The sequence below is a fragment of the Orbicella faveolata genome, unplaced genomic scaffold (assembly GCF_042242905.1).
Source record: "Orbicella faveolata isolate gen_17 unplaced genomic scaffold, um_ofav_v1 contig_13, whole genome shotgun sequence".
NCBI classification, from domain to species: domain Eukaryota; kingdom Metazoa; phylum Cnidaria; class Anthozoa; order Scleractinia; family Merulinidae; genus Orbicella; species Orbicella faveolata.
In genome coordinates, this window is record NW_028301540.1 from 23100001 (window position 1) to 23120000 (window position 20000).

The following is a 20000-nucleotide window of genomic DNA, read 5'->3' on the forward strand; positions in this document are numbered from 1 at the left end:
AAGCTAAAATCGCCATGTGAAAAACACCATCGGCAGATCTGTCATACATCCTGAGCAGAACACCACGAAGAAACTTATAAGTTATCATCTTAGTCACAACAATTACCGAAATATTGAACTCCGTCACAGTTCTCATCAAATAGCTTCCCTCGCTTTAACACAAGCAAGTGTAACTCAACTTTCAGGATCATCAGATGTAAACAATCGGACGGTTTTTTGTCGGTAGCCGTGTTTCTGATAACTGCAGGAAGTTCTAGAAGTTCACAAGGCTTGAAAAGTTCATCCTTAAACCCCAGAATGGAGAAAGCGAAGACATGTTGTCGAAAGCGAATGCGAAGATTGAGTTATTCTGAGCATTGCATTCTGAAGAATCAGTATTTTCTTTCACCAAAAGACCGTTGGCTTGGACTATTTTGAAGCACTTTCTGTCTTTTTTATATGCGTTGACGTTTCGCCACAACAGTCGGAAAAACTCCCCCATCAAGTTGTGGCACCACGATACCAAAATACTATTTTGAGGCTGTGACAATCACATTTCCCGTAAAGAAATGTGTGTTTTTGACGGAATGCGTAATACAGTTGTGAAGTTCACTGACTGTGTAGTTTGAGACGATGAATGAATCGGTAAACGCGCGCATCGCCGGATGTAAATTGACAACTTCCGCTCGAATATTTTTTTCTTTTCTTTAATTCGTGAGCCATATAATAAACAACTTGATAACCTCGACCGTTCGGTCGTTACGTGAAAATCTTAAACCTCGGTCTACCGTATTGACCTCGCTATCGCTCGGTCAATACGGCAAGGCCTCAGTTTGAGATTTTCCCGTAACGACCTCACTCTCGGTTATTAAGTAGTTAGTATTGTGAGGAACAATGAAAATAATAACTTTATTTACTCGTACATTTACAGTTTTCTTTTTATATCAATGAAATCTAAAGACAAAGAAAAATGTGTACTATATGAGTCTATATCCTGAAGTAACCAAGGGTTTTCTAGTCAGCCTCCAGGTATTATGTTTCTATGGAGATTTAAGAGGAAAAAAGTTATTAAGAGAATGAGATATGTACATAAAATTGGAAAAAGGAGCATATAGAAATATTACTAGTTTTCAGAATGTTGTTCAGACGGTAAATAAAGTTTCAGATATTTCGAGAAGTTGAAGGTATTGAGACCTTTTAGATGAGTAGGGATATTGTCCCAGAGAATATTCGCCGTATAAGCAATTAATTGTTTGTTTACCAGAATTGGTACGCACTTTAGATGCGTATAGATTTTGTCTAGATGCATATCTGGTGTAGTATCCATGTACTTCACTGGCGTATTGAAAGAAATCATGAAACAAGCTTGGTAGTAGGCCTTTGTGCCAAGAGTGCGTGAATTTCAGAGCTTGTAGTCTATAAACATTATTTACTGTGAGAACATCTAATAAGTTTAGCAAGGGGAGTGCGCTTTCAGTCTGGTCACCAAAAGTTCTTGCAACGAATATAAGCCTGATGGAATGATTTTGTTTAGATTGTACTTTATTGATGTGGGTTTTATACGTACTTCCCCACGCTAAGATGACGTGTAAAATGTAAGGAAAGATGATACTATAATAAAGTTGTTTCATTTGTGAAAGAGTTAAGAAGTGTCTAAGTTTAGCTAGTGTACCATTATTTCTTGAGATTCTAGTGCACACATAAGATATATGATGTTTGAATGATACTGTTTCATCGAGCAATACGCCAAGGTATTTGATTCGATCTTTACGTTCCAGTCAATGAAACGTACCATCTTCAATTCATTTTAACATTTTTTATATTAACTTCACAGTCTATTTTCTGTCGAGATTTAATGATCATGAAGTTAGTTTTTGAAAAATTGATTGACAATTTATTTATGTCGCACCAAACTTTTACTTTTTTTAATTCAAAATTCATTAATTGCTCAAGAGCCTTAAGTTCACGTGTACAGGGAAATACATTTGTATCATCAGCAAACATCCGAAATTTCAAAGTATCAGAACAGTTTGGTAGATCATTAATGTAAATTAGGAACAGCGACAGAAAAAGACTACTTATATTGAATTATTTATCTCTGTAGTAAAAGACGGCATACCCGCAGATGACGAATTAGAAAAGTTGGGTATTGACATTGGAGACTTTTGGGTAAAGCTTGGGCGTCGCCTAGGTGTCAATGATGCAAAGCTTCGAGAAATAGATAAAGCTTATGAGCTACTGTCTGAAAAGGGATTCCGCATGTTAAAGCACTGGAAACAAAGCAAAGGTACCGGTGCTACCTACCAGGCTTTGAGTGACGAATTGCAACATGAATTTATACTGCGCCGAGATCTGGCAGAGAAGCTTTGTTACACTAAAGGTAATTATTTGCTATAATGTGTTAAATGTGGGTGCAGGATTCTAGTGGTTTTGAGTGGACTGGACTATGAATCAAGCAGTCTGGGTTGGAGCCCAGACAATCATTGTGTTCTGCTTTTAGGTAGCACAATATATTCTTCTCACAGTGCCTTTCATTGCCTATGCAGGTGTTAATAAACAGGGGAAAAAATCAAATTAAAATGAGGTTTTAATTTTTCTTTTTATGTCAGTTCAAGCTGTTTCACTTAGTTTAGGGAATTAATCTTTTTCATGAAAATGCACTAGATCAAGTCATGGAGTCACTCACTTAATAATCAAGTCAGTATGGGGTTTCCTGAAAACTAAGGCCTAAAACTTAAGATCCCCTTCCAAAGATACAGAAATCAAGACCAAAAATCCCCTCCTAGTCTCAAAGTGAAACTTTGAATGAACATCTGGGTGATTTTGCAGCCTAAAATTGTTTATTTACTTTTGGTAAGATCTGATCCCTGTTCGATCATTCATGTTAAATGGGCTTTTATATGTTGCTTGGTATATTGACAGGTTACACTGTCATGTTATTTAATGCACACGAACCGGCATCAATTTCAATGGATCATGGATGTAAATTAAAATGAAATAGAGCAAACGTACAGACAGCTAGCGTCTACAGAAAAAGTTGAATAAGAATTCATATATTTGAGTAGGTTTTTCACTTTTGCGTTATTTTATGTGCCTCATCTTCGGGCGTGAATTTTAATGGCTCTGTGTACGTGAAATAAGATATATATAGCAAATCTACGGATGGCTTGCGTCTGCCGTAAAACGTGAACCACGTTTAACGTTTTTCACTGATGCAAGTCGTCTGATCCAAACATTTGGTCTATTTTATTGCGAGGGAAACAGCCGAACCCTTACATGACAACTTCAAGCCTCGTTAAGTGTGTACCCTAAATTCTGGGGTCGTTGAGTATTCACGTGAATAAGAATTCTTTATCAATAAATAGTAAATGCCAAAAGAAACATGCCCAGAGTCATACGTCGGGAAGTACAATTTCATATAACTATCTAGTAAAATGTTCTCACTCATCATTTATTCAAAACGATGATCTGCCGACAACACGGCATGTTTCCGAAGACGAGGTTTCCGAGGTGGCAGCATCATAATAGGAGAAAAATCTCAAATTTTGCGCAAGCGACTCTCGTTTTCCATATTTGGGTGTGACGTCATCTGGCTGGAATTTATTCCTTGTAGTACGATTCGCGTCATCTTGTGTCGCGTTCGACGTTTCGGTCCGGCGAGGCAAGCTAACTAATGTTTCTTTCAAAGGGCTTTTAGGAACCCTATTTTCGTTGTAAATTGAATTATAAGCAGCAGTTGAGGGTTACATCGACACATTTTGGTCAGAATCAGCTGTTCGTCGATCTCCGATGTATAGCTGGCGTATTCGGTTCTCGATTCATAACCAGGGTGTTCGCTTCTCAATTTTGAACCAATATGACCTTCGTCAATATTTTGGAATCCGCGTGTTACTTTCTCAATTCCGAACTAATATGTTCTTTCTCTCGTCTGACACGTTCTTTTAACATCGTTTTAGGCGTTTGTTTTCCGTACTTTACATGCTTCTTTCTTGCTGATATCACTACATGAAACATCTTATAGCTATAAAAAATACAAAAAGTTGTTCGAAAAAGAACTTAAAATGCCTCAAAGATAAGGTAAGTGGTTCGCAACGAATAAAATTGATTCACAAACATTGGTTGCTGAAACTGTACCGCATACGGACTAAGATATTAAGAGCAGCTTCGCCTAAATATCAACTAGACTTGGAAATAGCGAAAAAATCGAATTTCTTCAAACTCGCCCAGAATGAAGCCCTACGGGCACTAGTTACAAAAATATCGTTTTAAGTTCGATAAATCAAAAATTATTTTTTTCCGCAATTTTTTCGTTTCGATGCCCCAAATCGGCCAAAATCCATCGAAAATGAGCGACATATTCAGAGGCTCGTAAACTCAAAAGTAAAAATCTTCATTACAAACTGATTGCACGTCGTATTTGTACTTCCTTTTTTGTCTATTTAGAGCTAAATAGATCGTGATTTGATGAGAACTTAAATATTTGACGAATTTTCTAAATTAACGACCCAAGACAGCTTTACAAGAGGTCTACATTTAGCCTATTTTCAAATGCTTAAAAGGCGTTCTGGTACACGGCTTTTCCCAAAACGACTAGTTTGGTGTGAAAGAGCATTCTTTCTTCTTCAAATTAGTGAAATAAAATTTTTGGGTAAATAAAATCGCGAGCGCTGAGATAGCGAACTAAATGCAGCACTTCTTCCTGAAAACGTGACCTTTGACCCGAGTGTAACGAAACCGATTACTGCAAGAAAACCCGGAAGAAAAGCAAATGCTTCGTTATTTTGAAACAATTTCTAGTGATATCTCTCCGAAACCATGATTGCAAGAAACTATTTCCAGATATGAAATCTTAGAGGGTCAAAAAAGGAGCTAAAGGGCGCATTTTGACACAATAACTTTGTTTGCTGAGAATTGAAGTCAATGACCGTTAACGAATTCCAGTGAAATTTGCAAACTTGAAGTATGTTAGCTGATACTTACCTGAATATTTATATTGATAGAAGAGTCGTCTTCTTGGATTAACCTTCAAAAGAAGCAGGATCCAGATTTGAAAACCTCTAAAAGAAGAAATGTTTAATGTTCCGTGACCTGCCCGCTGCTATAAATTAGCTTAAATTCCATGCACATGCCGACCGCATGTTTGTCGTAAAACCAACTGAACTCCACTGACAGTTTCCATGGGCAACCCCAAAATAAACAATCCCCAAAAATGTAAAGTGAAATTGGCTGTCTTCATGAACAGTTAGAAGCTAGAGTCAAGTTCCATTACCTTAAAAGTGCTTGAATTTAATTGTTTGCGTCGACTTTGTCCACTACTCTCACGTTCGAATGCCGCGAATCGGTCACGCCAAAACAGTGCAGACCGTGCAGACTGCAGACAACACCGCGGTCAAACGTCGGGCATGCGCAAATTGGTACATTTTTTGGCAGCCGCGCGCCAATTTCCCGCGCAAAAATTTAAAGGAAAACATGGGAAACAACCGGTGTCACGCAAAATTTACGAAAAAAAATTGAAAAGTTCATAGAAATCTGTAAAAGGAAAAGAAAGCAGGTAAAAGGAAAACTTAAGACTTTTCAGACACAAAGTTTATTAAGTTACCGGTATTCTGTTGATTTACCATTTTGTTTTGAGCTTTACCAAAAAAGTTTATAAGTCTTAAAACCCGTGTCATGCTACGAGCCGACGGCGTAGTATATTTTTATTTGTTTTTATTAATCACACGATGCGTGACGCCGGAAACGGACGACAAACGATGTGTAAAAGAAGGAAAAATGGGAGAAGAAAAAGACAATTGCAGTGATTCAGCTTCGCTCAGACGAGCTGGAAAAATTTTGGCAAGGACTGAGGGATTCCATCCGGATCCTTGATTTGTCTGAAGCACAGGAACGAGATGAATCGAAACGACAAACGATGTTCATGTCCATCGTCATGGGGGCATAGCTGGCCAAAATAGCGATCCCAAACCGACTGTACCTGGTCTTTGACCAGGTGGGAAAATCTTTTCTAAACTACAAACCTGGAAAAAACTGGTGCACTAAGTGCAAAGTCGAGGCGGACAAAAAATTCAAGGAACACGGAAAATACATACCACGGAAAAGAAAGACCTGCAACAAGCAGAAGGTAGAACAATTTTTAACTCTCAAGTCATTTCTGTTAGCTCTCGTTGTACCGGCTAAAACATAAACAAATATATAAATAACGAGGAAAATGTCATTTATAGGATACCGATGACCCACGAAAAGAACAGTGTCATGAAAATATTTTGGCCGCCTTTTAGTTGCTCCACTGCTCGCACATGCGCAGACGTTTGACCGCTGTGTTACTGCAGACACTTGTTTGGGCTTTTCATTGTGACTCTTTTTTTTGGGTCTAGTTACAAAATAGTGTTAAATATATCTGAAAGTCTGTCATTTATCCACAGGCTGCACAAGCGCAGAATTGACTTTTGATTCAATAGACAAACGCGTACAAGACTTTGTATGGGAATCTTACTCAGTCTGCACGGTCTGCAGTGTTTTGGCGTGACCGATACTACGCAGTATTCGAACGTGACAGTAACTACTGAGTGAACAAAGTAGAATCAAGCACCTTTAAAAGGTAATGGAACTTGACTCTAGCTTCTAACTGTTCATGAAGACAGCCAATTTCACTTTACATTTTTGGGGATTGTTTATTTTGGGGTTGCCCATGGAAACTGTCAGTGGAGTTCAGTTGGTTTTACGACAAACATGCGGTCGGCATGTGCATGGAATTTAAGCTAATTTATAGCAGCGGGCAGGTCACGGAACATTAAACATTTCTTCTTTTCGAGGTTTTCAAATCTGGATCCTGCTTCTTTTGAAGGTTAATCCAAGAAGACGACTCTTCTATCAATATAAATATTCAGGTAAGTATCAGCTAACATACTTCAAGTTTGCAAATTTCACTGGAATTCGTTAACGGTCATTGACTTCAATTCTCAGCAAACAAAGTTATTGTGTCAAAATGCGCCCTTTAGCTCCTTTTTTGACCCTCTAAGATTTCATATCTGGAAATAGTTTCTTGCAATCATGGTTTCGGAGAGATATCACTAGAAATTGTTTCAAAATAACGAAGCATTTGCTTTTCTTCCGGGTTTTCTTGCAGTAATCGGTTTCGTTACGCTCGGGTCAAAGGTCACGTTTTCAGGAAGAAGTGCTGCATTTAGTTCGCTATCTCAGCGCTCGCGATTTTATTTACCCAAAAATTTTATTTCACTAATTTGAAGAAGAAAGAATGCTCTTTCACACCAAACTAGTCGTTTTGGGAAAAGCCGTGTACCAGAACGCCTTTTTAGCATTTGAAAATAGGCTAAATGTAGACCTCTTGTAAAGCTGTCTTGGGTCGTTAATTTAGAAAATTCGTCAAATATTTAAGTTCTCATCAAATCACGATCTATTTAGCTCTAAATAGACAAAAAAGGAAGTACAAATACGACGTGCAATCAGTTTGTAATGAAGATTTTTACTTTTGAGTTTACGAGCCTCTGAATATGTCGCTCATTTTCGATGGATTTTGGCCGATTTGGGGCATCGAAACGAAAAAATTGCGGAAAAAAAATAATTTTTGATTTATCGAACTTAAAACGATATTTTTGTAACTAGTGCCCGTAGGGCTTCATTCTGGGCGAGTTTGAAGAAATTCGATTTTTTCGCTATTTCCAAGTCTAGTTGATATTTAGGCGAAGCTGCTCTTAAGATAAAAGGAACGAACATATTACTATATCCACCTAGTTTGTAGCACAAAACGTGTGCGGTTAGACAATATTCCTTGATCAGTTTGTTCAGTACAGTTATTTTCTCGTTAATAGTCGTTCCAAGCCACATTCTAGAAGCAATAAATGATTTCACCTATTTTGCATTGCTAATAAATAACGTGGCAGCATGAAAGTGGAATCCACCTTAACGATACTTTATTTTACGTTCGTAGAGCCATTAAAATTTAGTCCCGTTGAATAGCGTAAAATAATGCAACAGTTAAAATCATGCTTTGTTTACAGCGTTTTACTCCTAAATAAGTGTGGAGGGGGACAGGGGGTCGGGAACCCGGGAGAATAATTGACTCCTAAATAAGTGGAGGGGACAGGGGGCTGGAGGCAGGAGGGGAAAGGGCGGGAAACGGGAGTTCTAAGAAGGCAGGATTCATTTTTTACCGTTAAAATACTTTTAAAAGCAAGAACCTAAAATGATATTTGACTTACATTTAGCTTATTTTGAGACTTCTGAGCCGACGGAAAAACGAAATTTCGCCCTTAGGCTAAAATACTGAGGCTTACTTCCGGTGATATTGGAAACCCTTTTACGGTAGTTACGTCATAGGTCATGAAATGTTGTCGCTTAAGCTGTCAAAAATAATAAAACGTGAATAAGAGGTACAAGGCTGGAAACAAAGGAAAATAGAAAAGGAAACGTCTAAGGATTGCACAGCTAAATGGCTAGGATGTGTTTTAAGTCTCCTTAATCACAGGGGCCTGGAGCAGGACGGTCAAGGGCTGGAGTCATGAGATAAAGATACGGGAAGAGGGAGAACAAGGTACGGGAACCGGGAGGCTCTGACCCCCTGTCTCCCCCCACCCCCCTAATAAGGATCGAAATCCAGTCTCAACTCATAGTCTGACGTTTTGAACCTTTCACCTTTTTTCCCGAGAGATCCGTGAAAGCAAACACTGTAACTTTTTTTAAGTTTGCGTGGAAAAATCTTCAAAGTTTGTGCTGAGGCAAAGAACAGCGGAAAACCAACGGTTTTGTAAAATTTCCATCGAGCGATTGAGATTGGGAGGGGGTCTTTGATTTTGAAACACCCAGTTAGTTTAAGTCAATGATACATTAAAGAGAAACTGCCTACTAGTACATCCGCATAGCCAGTAAGTTGAGTCTCATTCACAGGGATGGACATCGCAGTGGCGTCTGGTGAACCTTCTGGGCAAATACAAGCTGAACAGTTGAAAGGGTCACAGTCCCAGATAGTGGATGCTGTTGAAAGTAAGTTTCTCTGCATGTAGCTTTTCTTGTAGGCTCGGTTATACTCTCGAGTCCGGTCTATGTTCGTCGGGTTAGGAAAAGAAGCGCGGGTTTCTTTCCAGAACAGGGCCTGGCAATTGAGCTTTTCCCGCATTTCCTCCAGTTTGTTATACACACGTACATTTACGCCTCTTTAGGAATGTGAAAGGATATTGCGTGACCTGCCCAAAACTCTGTGGTCAGACTTCTCTTTCGTACGGATCACCTTCCACTATCTTCCACAATCATCCTGGATGCATTAAAATGGTGGCCTTTGTATCACTGTCAGACGTGAAAGAAAAAGAATTTCATCCATCATGTTGTTGCGGAAAATCTTTTTTTATCAGCTGTTCCTCGCATAGGTTGTGTAAAATCTTCAATGATTGATAAAAACTGTCCATTGTCTGGCTTACTAATGGAATGGCTTACCAATGTTATTCCTTAGGTATTTTCCCAGTATATTATGCCATTTGCTATCACTATAGGACGGGTGCAAATGCAAAATGAATCCATTTTTAGGCCTCTTTCCAGGCTTGGCTAGTGGACTATCATGTTTCTTGTGTTGGAATGAATTCATTTCATTACTAAACAACTCGCTCTCACTTTCTTTCAACTTCAAGAGTTGGCTTAGGGGGTCATTCCTCGCCATAGTCGGCCTTTGGAGCTCGAGGTCTAATTGTACACAGCAGCTTACTGTAACGATAACCTATATAGTTCTCCACTAAATTTTCTCCGATTTTTATTGGTTTAAATTGATCACGTGACGCGATAATTGTTCCTCCGCGGAGAGACACTATCAGCCAACAGTGCCCGTCCGAGGAAAATACCTGGATAGGTAGTACTCGTCCGTGAATTTTGTTTTCTGTAAACAGGCGGGCTTATAAAAGAAACGATTGAAATTGTCCTAACTGGATTTTTGTTTTCTTTTTCAAATTTTTCATTTGGCTTTCACAGTTTTCATCTAAAATAGATGTTTAAACTTGCGCGCGGAAGAAAATTTATTGGTGAGCAATTAAGACAATGCAGTGTTTATGTCTCGAAATTATCGCTCTGATAGTTGCTAATTGGAAATTTGATGTTCTTAAAACTAGCATGTTAGCCCTCGAAGCTTCGCTTCTTGGGCAAATGTTTGTTATGACAACATCAAATTTCCGCGGGGCAACTATCAGACCTTATATCTGTTCTGCATCGATACAGAATACGTGTCAGATCCAACTGAGCCTAGCTTGCCATTTCTGAAGTTAAAAGTGTTGTTTGGGCACGTGAGTTTTCCACGTTCGCTTTCGGAGCGGCGAATTGTTGTCTTCCCTCAGTGCGAGCGACAGGTTTTGGATCTTTACATTGTGAATGGTTTAGTATTTTACCAACTTCGCTCATTGTGAACATTTAATTTCAAGATTGTAAAGGCGATTGTCTTTTAAACTTTCATTATGATGAAAATCACTTTTCTTTTCGGTATTAAACCATAATAACATTCAAAAATGAAACGATGAGTAAAAATAAACACCTTTTTTATACCTCTACCAGAAACATAGATTTTGTATTTATTATCTTTTTCTAAAGACCCTTTTATTAGTTTTTTTTTTGTTTTATTTCAATTATTTGTCCAGCTTTTGAAGCAGCATAATAATCATAAATGGGATGAACCCTATATCTAACATCATTCAACTTAATTATCCTCATTACAATAGACCAATTTCGATATATTAAAATTCAGCCTGACACAATAGACCTCAGCACGAGGCTCTGGGGAATAAACCCCACAAACTCTGTAGTTATTCCCCCGAGCCTCGTGCTGAAGTCTGTTGTGTTAGGCTGAATTTTAATATATCGAAATTGGTCTATTGTATATCTTGTTATTTCTTTAAATGATTATATACAAACATTTTTCAAGCGAGCTTATTGACATCTTTTTTTATGATTACTTCTGCTGATTTTCTTGATATTTTTGTTACATTTTTCACATTTGTAAACTTGATTCTTTATTTTTTGGTATTTTTCCTTATTAATCGTCTTTTGAGAATCAGTTAACATTTCAGTTGTTGAAATTTTATGGTTATTTGGTAAATATTCTTTTTTAATATATTCAAATTTATAATAACAGCAATCCTTTTATGATAAACCAGTTTTACTATAATTTAAATTCTCACAAACCATTTTGATAATACCAGCATTAACTATAAGATTTTGCTGAGTTGCATACGTACTTCTATAATATGTGACTTCCTCTGTTTTTTGGTTAATTGCTTTAATACATTTTCTATTTTCATTACTATTTTGTATAAAGGTATAATCACGATTTTTAGCAGCTTTTAAGCATTTTTCTTTTTGAGTTTCAATTTTATTTACCATAATTCTTTATAAATTTATCTCTTTAAATTATTTTATAATTCCCATAAGCATAACTTTTATCATCGAAACATGGCAAAGACACTTTGTTAAGTTCATAACTTTCAAGTTGATGATTGTCACTTCTGATTGTTTTCATTTTATGGTACATTTGTTGATTATTGAAAAGTGTATTTCTGAAATCTTCATGTTTGATGTCTTTTTTTATCACAATCTTTTTGATTCCTTTGGCTGTTTTGCAATTTTCCTTATGTTCTTTAATATATGGATACATTTTTGATCTCAGACCAACAAATTCTCTTATTATTTCACCAGCTGCTTCATCTTTAAACTTACCAATGACTTTTTTATTGGTTTTGTCATAGAATTCACTATCTTCAGAGTAATCACTGTTATCAAACTTATCTTTATCTTTCCAAAAATCTTTGTACACATGCTTTGTTTGAATTTCATAAGTCAGACTATCAATATCTGTAAATAATAATTTTGCTTTGTCTCCATATTTGTGTTTGATGTAATTGTAATGGAAATCATACATTAGTGTTTTACTGAGATCAAGGAAACACATACCTATATACGCCGGCTTATTTAAGGTAGTGTTTCTTTAATCTTGTGTATTGCCACCAAATTTTCATTAAAAATTTTTGAGGAGACGTACGTTGGTTTAGAAGTAAGTTTTAACAATTTCTTTTCATCAGTTACAAATCTTACACCTTCTCGTCGTCTTAAATTTTCATTGTTTTACCAAATACCGCATTATTCATCAATTTGAAGAAATCTTTTTCAAATGAATTTTTGCCCGTGTTCGTTTTTGTGTATTAAAGTCAATATACTGCTTTAACTAAGGTGATTGATTGAGTTTTAAGACTCTATGTACTTGGCCTATTGATATATTGTATTTTTCTTTTATTTTTTTTTTACAATAATCAGACAACATATTTTTATTTACTTTAACCTTTCCTGCTCCAAGAGGGTAATCATTATGTAAATCATGTAATTCTTTTGGATACTCAAGATCAACTTCCAACATCAATCTTCTTTCGCTATCATTCTTGTATTTTGAAAGATCTAATTTTCTATTTCTTTTTCTTTCATCCATCTAAATTTGCCTGTTGGTAAAAATTGTGACGTCGCCCAGCCATACAAATTATTAGCATCAAGATATGTGATATATTTTGATGGTTTATTTTTATCATAATTTTTCATGTATTTGTTATTTGCTTCACCGTATCGGTTTGCAATATATGAAACACCACCTCTCATCCCAAATTCTATGAAAAGATACATATCAATATCAGTCATCAGTTCTAATTTTATATTTGTCATTTTTAACATTGCATCCCACGATAAGCCAGGACTTGTAAAATAATGAGCTGGATCAAGTTTATAATAATTCAAACAAGTCTTTCTGAAATTCTCAAACACATCAGCTAACAATAGAATGTCAGATATCAGATATAAGTCATGATATTCCTCCGTTTTTCAATCTAAATTTTTTCCAAACTTCTTGAGCATGATTATACTGTTCGTCAGTTATATGCTCATCATTCAATATGCCGTAAAATTCTTCTTTTGAAGGTAATTCTGTTTTATCATGCTTTTCAAAACTATCCATTAAGTCATGAGGATAAATACCTTTCTTGGACATTAATTCAAGCTTCTGGCTTTTGAATTTTTCTGACGTATATTTCAGTGATTCTTTTGGTAGATTGCTGACTAATTTATCTAAACTTGAACTCATAAACTGAAAACTATCAATAAATACCAGATTATACCCAAGTGTGAGTGCCATATACTTTTCCATATTATTTGGTATTGCGTTTATCATCATTTCTTGCTCTTCACCTTTTTTATTTTTATATTTATAATTTTTAGCTATTTGCCCAATTTGTTGCATAATGAAATGAGAATCATAACCTCTCAAATTGTGGAAGATAACAGGAATCTTATCTGTCAGTTGAAAATTCAAATTACAATCTTGATGTGCAGATCCTCTATACTTACCAGTAATATGGCAATGGTTACATTGTATTTTTTATTGCAAATATGGCATTCTTCAGGTTTCTTGAAATTTTCTTCATCCTCTTCAGTCATTTTCAGTGGTTTGTTTGTTTGTTTTTTTTAATCACGTTTTTACAATATTTAACTTCTTCCAACATGCATTCCATGAATTTATAAACAGCATTTTCACCTCTGAATCTTTTTAATGATTTGGTAAATTTGTCATCATAGCAGCAAACCACTTTATAACCAAAGCTGCAATCTTTGTGATTTTGATATGATTCTGTGTATGAATTATCATCATTTGGTTTACAACTTTGAACTTTTTCAGTAATTGCTTCAAAATCTGCATAAATAACAAATGGTACTTGTAGTTGCTTGTGATAATTTTTGAATTTCATATGTTATCACCTTTCTCAGGCATTTTAAGAGTCACTGACTGGAAATATCGAGAATGGCTGGCCAGGTTAGAAAAATCGAAAATCCTGAAACTTTGCCCAAAGAACGCTTTTAGGGAACCACTTTCGAAAGTATTATTCCGATTTTCTTAGAATTTAAAGTCTTCGAGAAATTCGCAAAAAACGAAAATATAGCTTTTTGCCTCATTTTAAAAATGTGCAAAAAATATCTGGAAAATTGACAAAGTTCTCAGTATTCGCATTGAAACAATTTACAAAAGTAGAACTCGGGGTAAACTTAGCATAGGAGCTTTATTTTTCTTCTATCTAACAATAGGCAGTTTTAAATTTTTCAAGCATTTTGAAGGATTTCGTCGACCGCTGAAGAATTACCTTTTCAAGCCCCTATGAAAACGGCAAAAATTGCGTAGTTTTACGGGCTTAAAACGCATCTTGGTATGTCCGATATGGAACTAAAACAAGTACTGTGCAAAAGAGTGTTGTTTCTAATATAATAATATGGAAAAAAAATTTCTGGGCAATCGAAGTTCACACAGGTAAAATGTAAAAGTTCCCGACAGTCTCTTCTCAAATTTGCATAATGCGGTATGTTCATAGAACTGTATTGTTGAGCACTCTAGTCTGTTTTTGTTCCATTTGTGGACCATGCTTTGTGGGAAATATACAAAAAGAGAGTTGATCCATGTCGTTATTACAACATTGTTTCATTATTTCACGCAAGATTTAAAAAAAAGCTATAGAAAAAGCCCAAAATATAAGTTCAAAGTTACATAGATGAAACACGCTACATGTATTACGTGACTGGCGTCACGTAAGATATATTTTCAGTTAGTTCCAATTGGAATTCCTCGATTATTGAGGTTTAGACACTTGCTTATAATAGAAGCATATAGGGGTTTGTCTTTCCCTTCTATACACACTCGATTAGTCTGCAAATATTCGAAAGGAGACTGGTCTTTTAAAGTATTTTTTAACCATTGTGTGTCGATTTTGATCTTGATGGAAAACGAATTAATTAAATACAAGAAATGAAACGAAGAGGTTTTATTAACGTGATCCAGCTAGACCAAGGAAGCAAGTTTTCTTGGAAAATAGAGTAAGACCGTTTGAAATCGATCCCGCAATCTGACCTCGGTTGGAATTGGGCCTAGTCCAAACATCGCGTTTCTGCCGTCCCGACCTCAAATAATTTGTCTCGGCAGTGGCAATCACAAGAGAACAGCGCTGATTCCAAACGTCGAGTTCAATCAGTCGCGCAGAAGATCGGAAGACGCTTGCTTTGCTGAAGGCCATTTTAATTGCTACAAATATTAGCAACGCCAGCTGATGCAGCGGGCTATGAATTGAGTTCGGCACAGTACGTAAGAGCACGCCGAGGTCAAGTCGCACTACACGGCATGCAAACTTTATTCATTCCCCCGGGGGGGGGGGGGGGAGGGAGAGACTCATATAAAAATAACGGGGGCGCTCGTCGTACATTTTAGGGGTTAATCTTCAAAAGGTCCACCGCGAGAGCTTTTGCGGTACCTTTTACAGGGATTGAGCCGAAAAATATGACAAGGGATAATGTGTTATGTAAACGGTTGTCGGTTTAACCATCGATTTTCTTTATCATTTGGAAATTATTAAGGCTAACTAATTGAAGACACCTACAACGACAAAAAACACCGTTAGAAATATATCGAGTAGTCATTCTTTGAAGAGACTTTTTAATTTTCGTCAATTATGCAAAAAAGTTCACCTAGCCTTAAAAACGTTTGAGTTTGCTGGCGCGCGTTCTTACTGCCCAGACTTTTTGTTTCAAATACTGATTGAAAAAGACCAAAAGTTAATCAAAGTATTTATTTCGACCCGATATTGGGCAAACTAAAACGTCTTTTAAGCCTGTAAAATTACGCAATTTTTGCCGTTTCCATAGGGGCTTGAATTCTTCGACAGTCGACGGAACCCCTCAAAATTTAATTTAATATAAAGCTTTCAATATGCTTAGTTTATCCGGTGTTCTAGTCTTGTAAATTGTTTCAATGCGAATACCGAGAACTTCGACTCAAGCGCGGCAGTAGCACGACGTTTGAAACCATGCATGCACTCAGTTCGGCAGGCTGAATTAAAGTCGGCACGACTACTTATAGCACAGCAGGCCTAATGCCGTTCCGCACGGCAGTAGCGCGACTCGGCTTCGAACGGCGTGCTCTTGCCATGCACGTGCCGAACTGAACCAGGGACGGCGGAGCCGGAGTGGGGGCTTAAGCCTCCCACCCCCCTCCACTTTATACCACGATGACAGTTTATTTTGTTTTAGTATGAGGTACAAATGAAGAAATAAAGAAGAAGGAAAAGAAAACGAAAAAAGTCTGGTTGACTACAGATTTACCAAGAATTTACAAAGCTACAACCTCGTAACAAATCTGTAGGAAGCTTTTCGTGTTTATATAGTTTTAAGCTTGCCGCAGCGTGCACTTCCTTCCCACACACGGGGGGGGGGGGGGGGGAGGGGGGGCTTGTGTAAAAGCGCAGGTCAGTACTAAGGCCGTGACATATCATAGAGGGCTGAGAAAGATGTATCAAGCTCACAATACCTTCAAAATATATTGCTGTAAATGCACTAAAAGTACATGTCATTTTATAGTTCATCCACTAGGTTGATTTTCTTAAGAACTACACCATGGAGAATGTCAAAAATACCATTTCCATTTTTTTGGGGAGGATGCCCTTAGACCCCTCTACAAACTTGCGCCGGCACCGCTCGTTTTCAAGCCCCCCACCTCGCTCTCCCCCCTCTTTCCTTCTCTTGAAAAACGAAAAAAAGACACCGCCGTCCCTGTGAATTCATATCCCGCTGCATCAACTGCAGTTGCTTTCTAGCATTTAAAAAGGTCTTCAGCAAAGCAAACTTCTTCCGATCTTCTGCGCGAATGAATTAAATTCGACGTTTGAATCTTTCATAGCTTTTTGTCATGCCACTGCCGGGCCAAATTTATTTGAATTCGGCACGGCAGAAGCACGACGTTTGGACTAGGCCCAATTCCAACCGAGGTCAGATTGCGGGATGAACATCAAACAGTCTTACTCTATTTTTCAAGAAAACTTGCTTCCTTGGTCTAGCTGGATCACGTTAATAAAACCTCTTCGTTTCATTTAGTGCATCTAATTAATCCGTTTTCCATCAAGATCAAAATCGACACACAATGGTTGAAAAATACTTTAAAAGACCAGTCTCCTTTCGAATATTTGCAGACTAATCGAGTGTGTATAGAAGGGAAAGACAAACCCCTGTATGCTTCTATTATAAGCAAGTGTCTAAACCTCAATAATCGAGGAATTCCAATTGGAGCTAACTGAAAATATATCTTACGTGACGCCAGTCACGTAGCACATGTAGCGTGTTTAATCTATGTAACTTTGAACTTATATTTTGGGCTTTTTCTATAGCCTTTTTGTATCTTGCGTGAAATAATGAAACAATGCTGTAATAACGACATGGATCAACTCTGTTTTCGTACATTTCCCACAAAGCATGACCCACAAATGGAACAAAAACAGACTAGAGTGCACAACAATAGAATTCTTTGAACATACCGAATTATGCAAATTTGAGAAGAGACTGTCGGGAACTTTTACATTTTACCTGTGTGAACCTCGATTGCCCAGAAATTTTTTTTCCTTATTATTATATTAGAAACAACACTCTTTTGCACAGTACTTGCTTTAGTTCCATATCGGACATACCAAGTTGCGTGTTAAGGCCGTAAAACTACGCAATTTTTGCCGTTTTCATAGGGGCTTGAAAAGGTAATTCTTCAGCGGTCGACGGAATCCTTCAAAATACTTGAAAAATTTAGAACTGCCTATTGTTAGATAGAAGAAAAGTAAAGCTCCTATGCCAAGTTTACCCCGAGTTCTACTTTTGTAAATTGTTTCAATGCGAATACCGAGAACTTTGTCAATTTTCCAGATATTTTTTGCATATTTAATAAGGCGGAAAGCCATATTTTCGTTTTTTGCGAATTTCTCGAAGACTTTAAATTCTAAGAAAATCGGAACAATACTTTCGAAAGTGGTTCCCTAAAAGCGTTCTTCAAGTTTCAGGATTTTCGATTTTTCTAACCTGGTCAGCCATTCTCGATATTTCCAGTCAATGACTCTTAATAGCCTGTTCTCCATTTATAACAATACGATCATTTTTATGTTTATTGAGTACATCTTCAGAGCTAAAACATTGTAGACAATACATACAGAAATGCTTTCTATGTTGATGTTTTGTTTGATTGAACATAAATTTATTAAAATCTTTGATCAGCTCATAATGTTTGTTTTCATCCTCAGATATTAACAATAGATTTAAATGATCTTCAATCTTTTCTTTAGAAATATAGATTGGATAAGTTTGCTTATTTCATAACGAAAGACATTTATGTTAATATTATTTTGTTTTTCAATTTTATTATATTGTTTAACACCAACTGGAATTCAATGTTGGAATAGTCTAACTGTTGAATATATTCTCTATCTGTGTTTTGATTCTTTGAGCATCTTTTTGTTGCGGATTGATATATGTCTGATATGACACCATCTGAAGCATTTATTATCTTTATTCTGTAAATTTATCAAACCTTTAGCTGAATTTTGTAATTCTTTTGGAAGTTTAATATATGATGATCCTGTCATAGGCATATAACTAACAATGTTCAAATAATCTTTATCAACTAATTGTATAACCCATCCTGATTCTTCTGATAACCATTGTGCAATCTTTTTAATTATCTGTTCTAATGCCAATTTTAATAATTCTTCAATTTCAATATCATTTTTAATTGTTAAAGTTTTACTGTTCAAATAAACTGTTTTGTATATTGTATTTTTATCTTTTGGTTTCTTAAAAGTTATTTTCAGTTTTAGTCCTTTCATATCATTTAATATACGTTTGAGATAAGTTTCAATCCATTTATCAGTGCTGTTCAACTGCCCTAGAGGGTCTTTTTTTTTTAATATCAACTTCATAAGATTTTACAGCACCCTTAAGAGCTTTGTTAAGTGGTGTTATTTGTGTTCTTGGAGCAGCAACAGGAACGTTTCTGGTTTTTTGGTTCTTGGTTTGGCTACTGGCTTGTAATTATCTCTAAATTCAATTGGAGGTAGAATTATATTCTCCTCATACTCTTTAACCATTTGTTTAACACCCTTGCAAGGAGCAGGTGTTGGTTTTTTAGATTTAATACGTGGTTTAGCAACAGATTTTTGTTGATCTTTTGCTAACAATAATTTTATGAGTTCAGATTTGGATGATTTATTCAAATCAGATTTATTCATACTTACTATAATATAGTTAGATTCTTTTTTAAATAATTTCTCACTCAAGCTCAGAGGCTTCAAAATTTTCTTACTCTCACTCAGAGGCTTGAAAGTGATTTTTTCACTTTCCATCATTTATAATAGTCTTAAGTGATATCTCTTTAAGTATCGTTTGGGGGTTAATTTACTGTTGACAACCTAAAGACATACTGTTAAAGACAAATAGAATGATAAGATTGGTTCATATCCAGCAATTTGAACATCAAATTTGTGATTCTGGAAAAATGTGTTCCAAAAAGTAAGAAAAATGCTGTTCATGATTTGAAAACTGAGAGGTGAAATGGTTCTCAGATTGTAATTTGAGAGCCAAAAAGAGTTCACCTTTAAAAAACTATGGTGATTTTCATTTCTTGGAAAAATAGGCGTGGTCATTTCTTGGAAAAAGGGTTTGAACTTTGGTGTTTTTGTAAACTTTGATGCTTTTCATTCTTTATAAAAAGGTGTGGTCATTTTCTTAGAAAAAGCGCTGGCGGCCATGCACTTGAAACATCAAACGAAAGCTAAACCTAAAATTTGATGGAACCAAATGCTTTTTTCAAGGCTCTGAGACAATGTTTGAAATTGGAAAAATTTTTTCAATGGTCTGAGCATGAGTTTTAGACAAAAAAATGATTTTCAGGGCTCTTAACACGAGTTGATTTAAGAAACGTGAAAAATTGATTTTGGCTATGTTCATGATTTTCAAACGGAGAGCGTTTTTTACTCTTAGTTTTGAAATGGAGAAGCATTTTTGGTAAAATGCGCTCATACCGCCAAGTCCTATACTACTGGCAGCTCCCATCACGAACATTTTCAAAAAACTCTGAAGGATTGTAAAGAGAGATTGGTCAACAAGAAGCCAGTACCAATAAAACTGAGTTACGAGCCTGTAAACATTCGAGA

At 36.3% G+C, this 20000-nt stretch overlaps 1 protein-coding gene and 1 pseudogene across 10 annotated transcripts in view; both read left to right on the forward strand.

The window, feature by feature from the left end:
* The window catches only part of LOC110059758 (uncharacterized), a 150709-nt gene that overhangs the window by 15406 nt on the left and 115303 nt on the right, over positions 1–20000 (forward strand). For all 10 annotated transcript variants that reach the window (XM_089285871.1, XM_089285864.1, XM_089285868.1 and 7 more), the window contains 2 exons: positions 2084–2359; positions 8884–8979. In XM_089285871.1, the coding sequence (XP_089141997.1) occupies positions 2084–2359; positions 8884–8979 (372 nt within the window). The remainder of the gene's footprint in view (positions 1–2083; positions 2360–8883; positions 8980–20000) is intronic.
* Positions 9461–20000, forward strand: part of LOC149115658 (uncharacterized) — a 12217-nt pseudogene continuing 1677 nt past the window's right edge.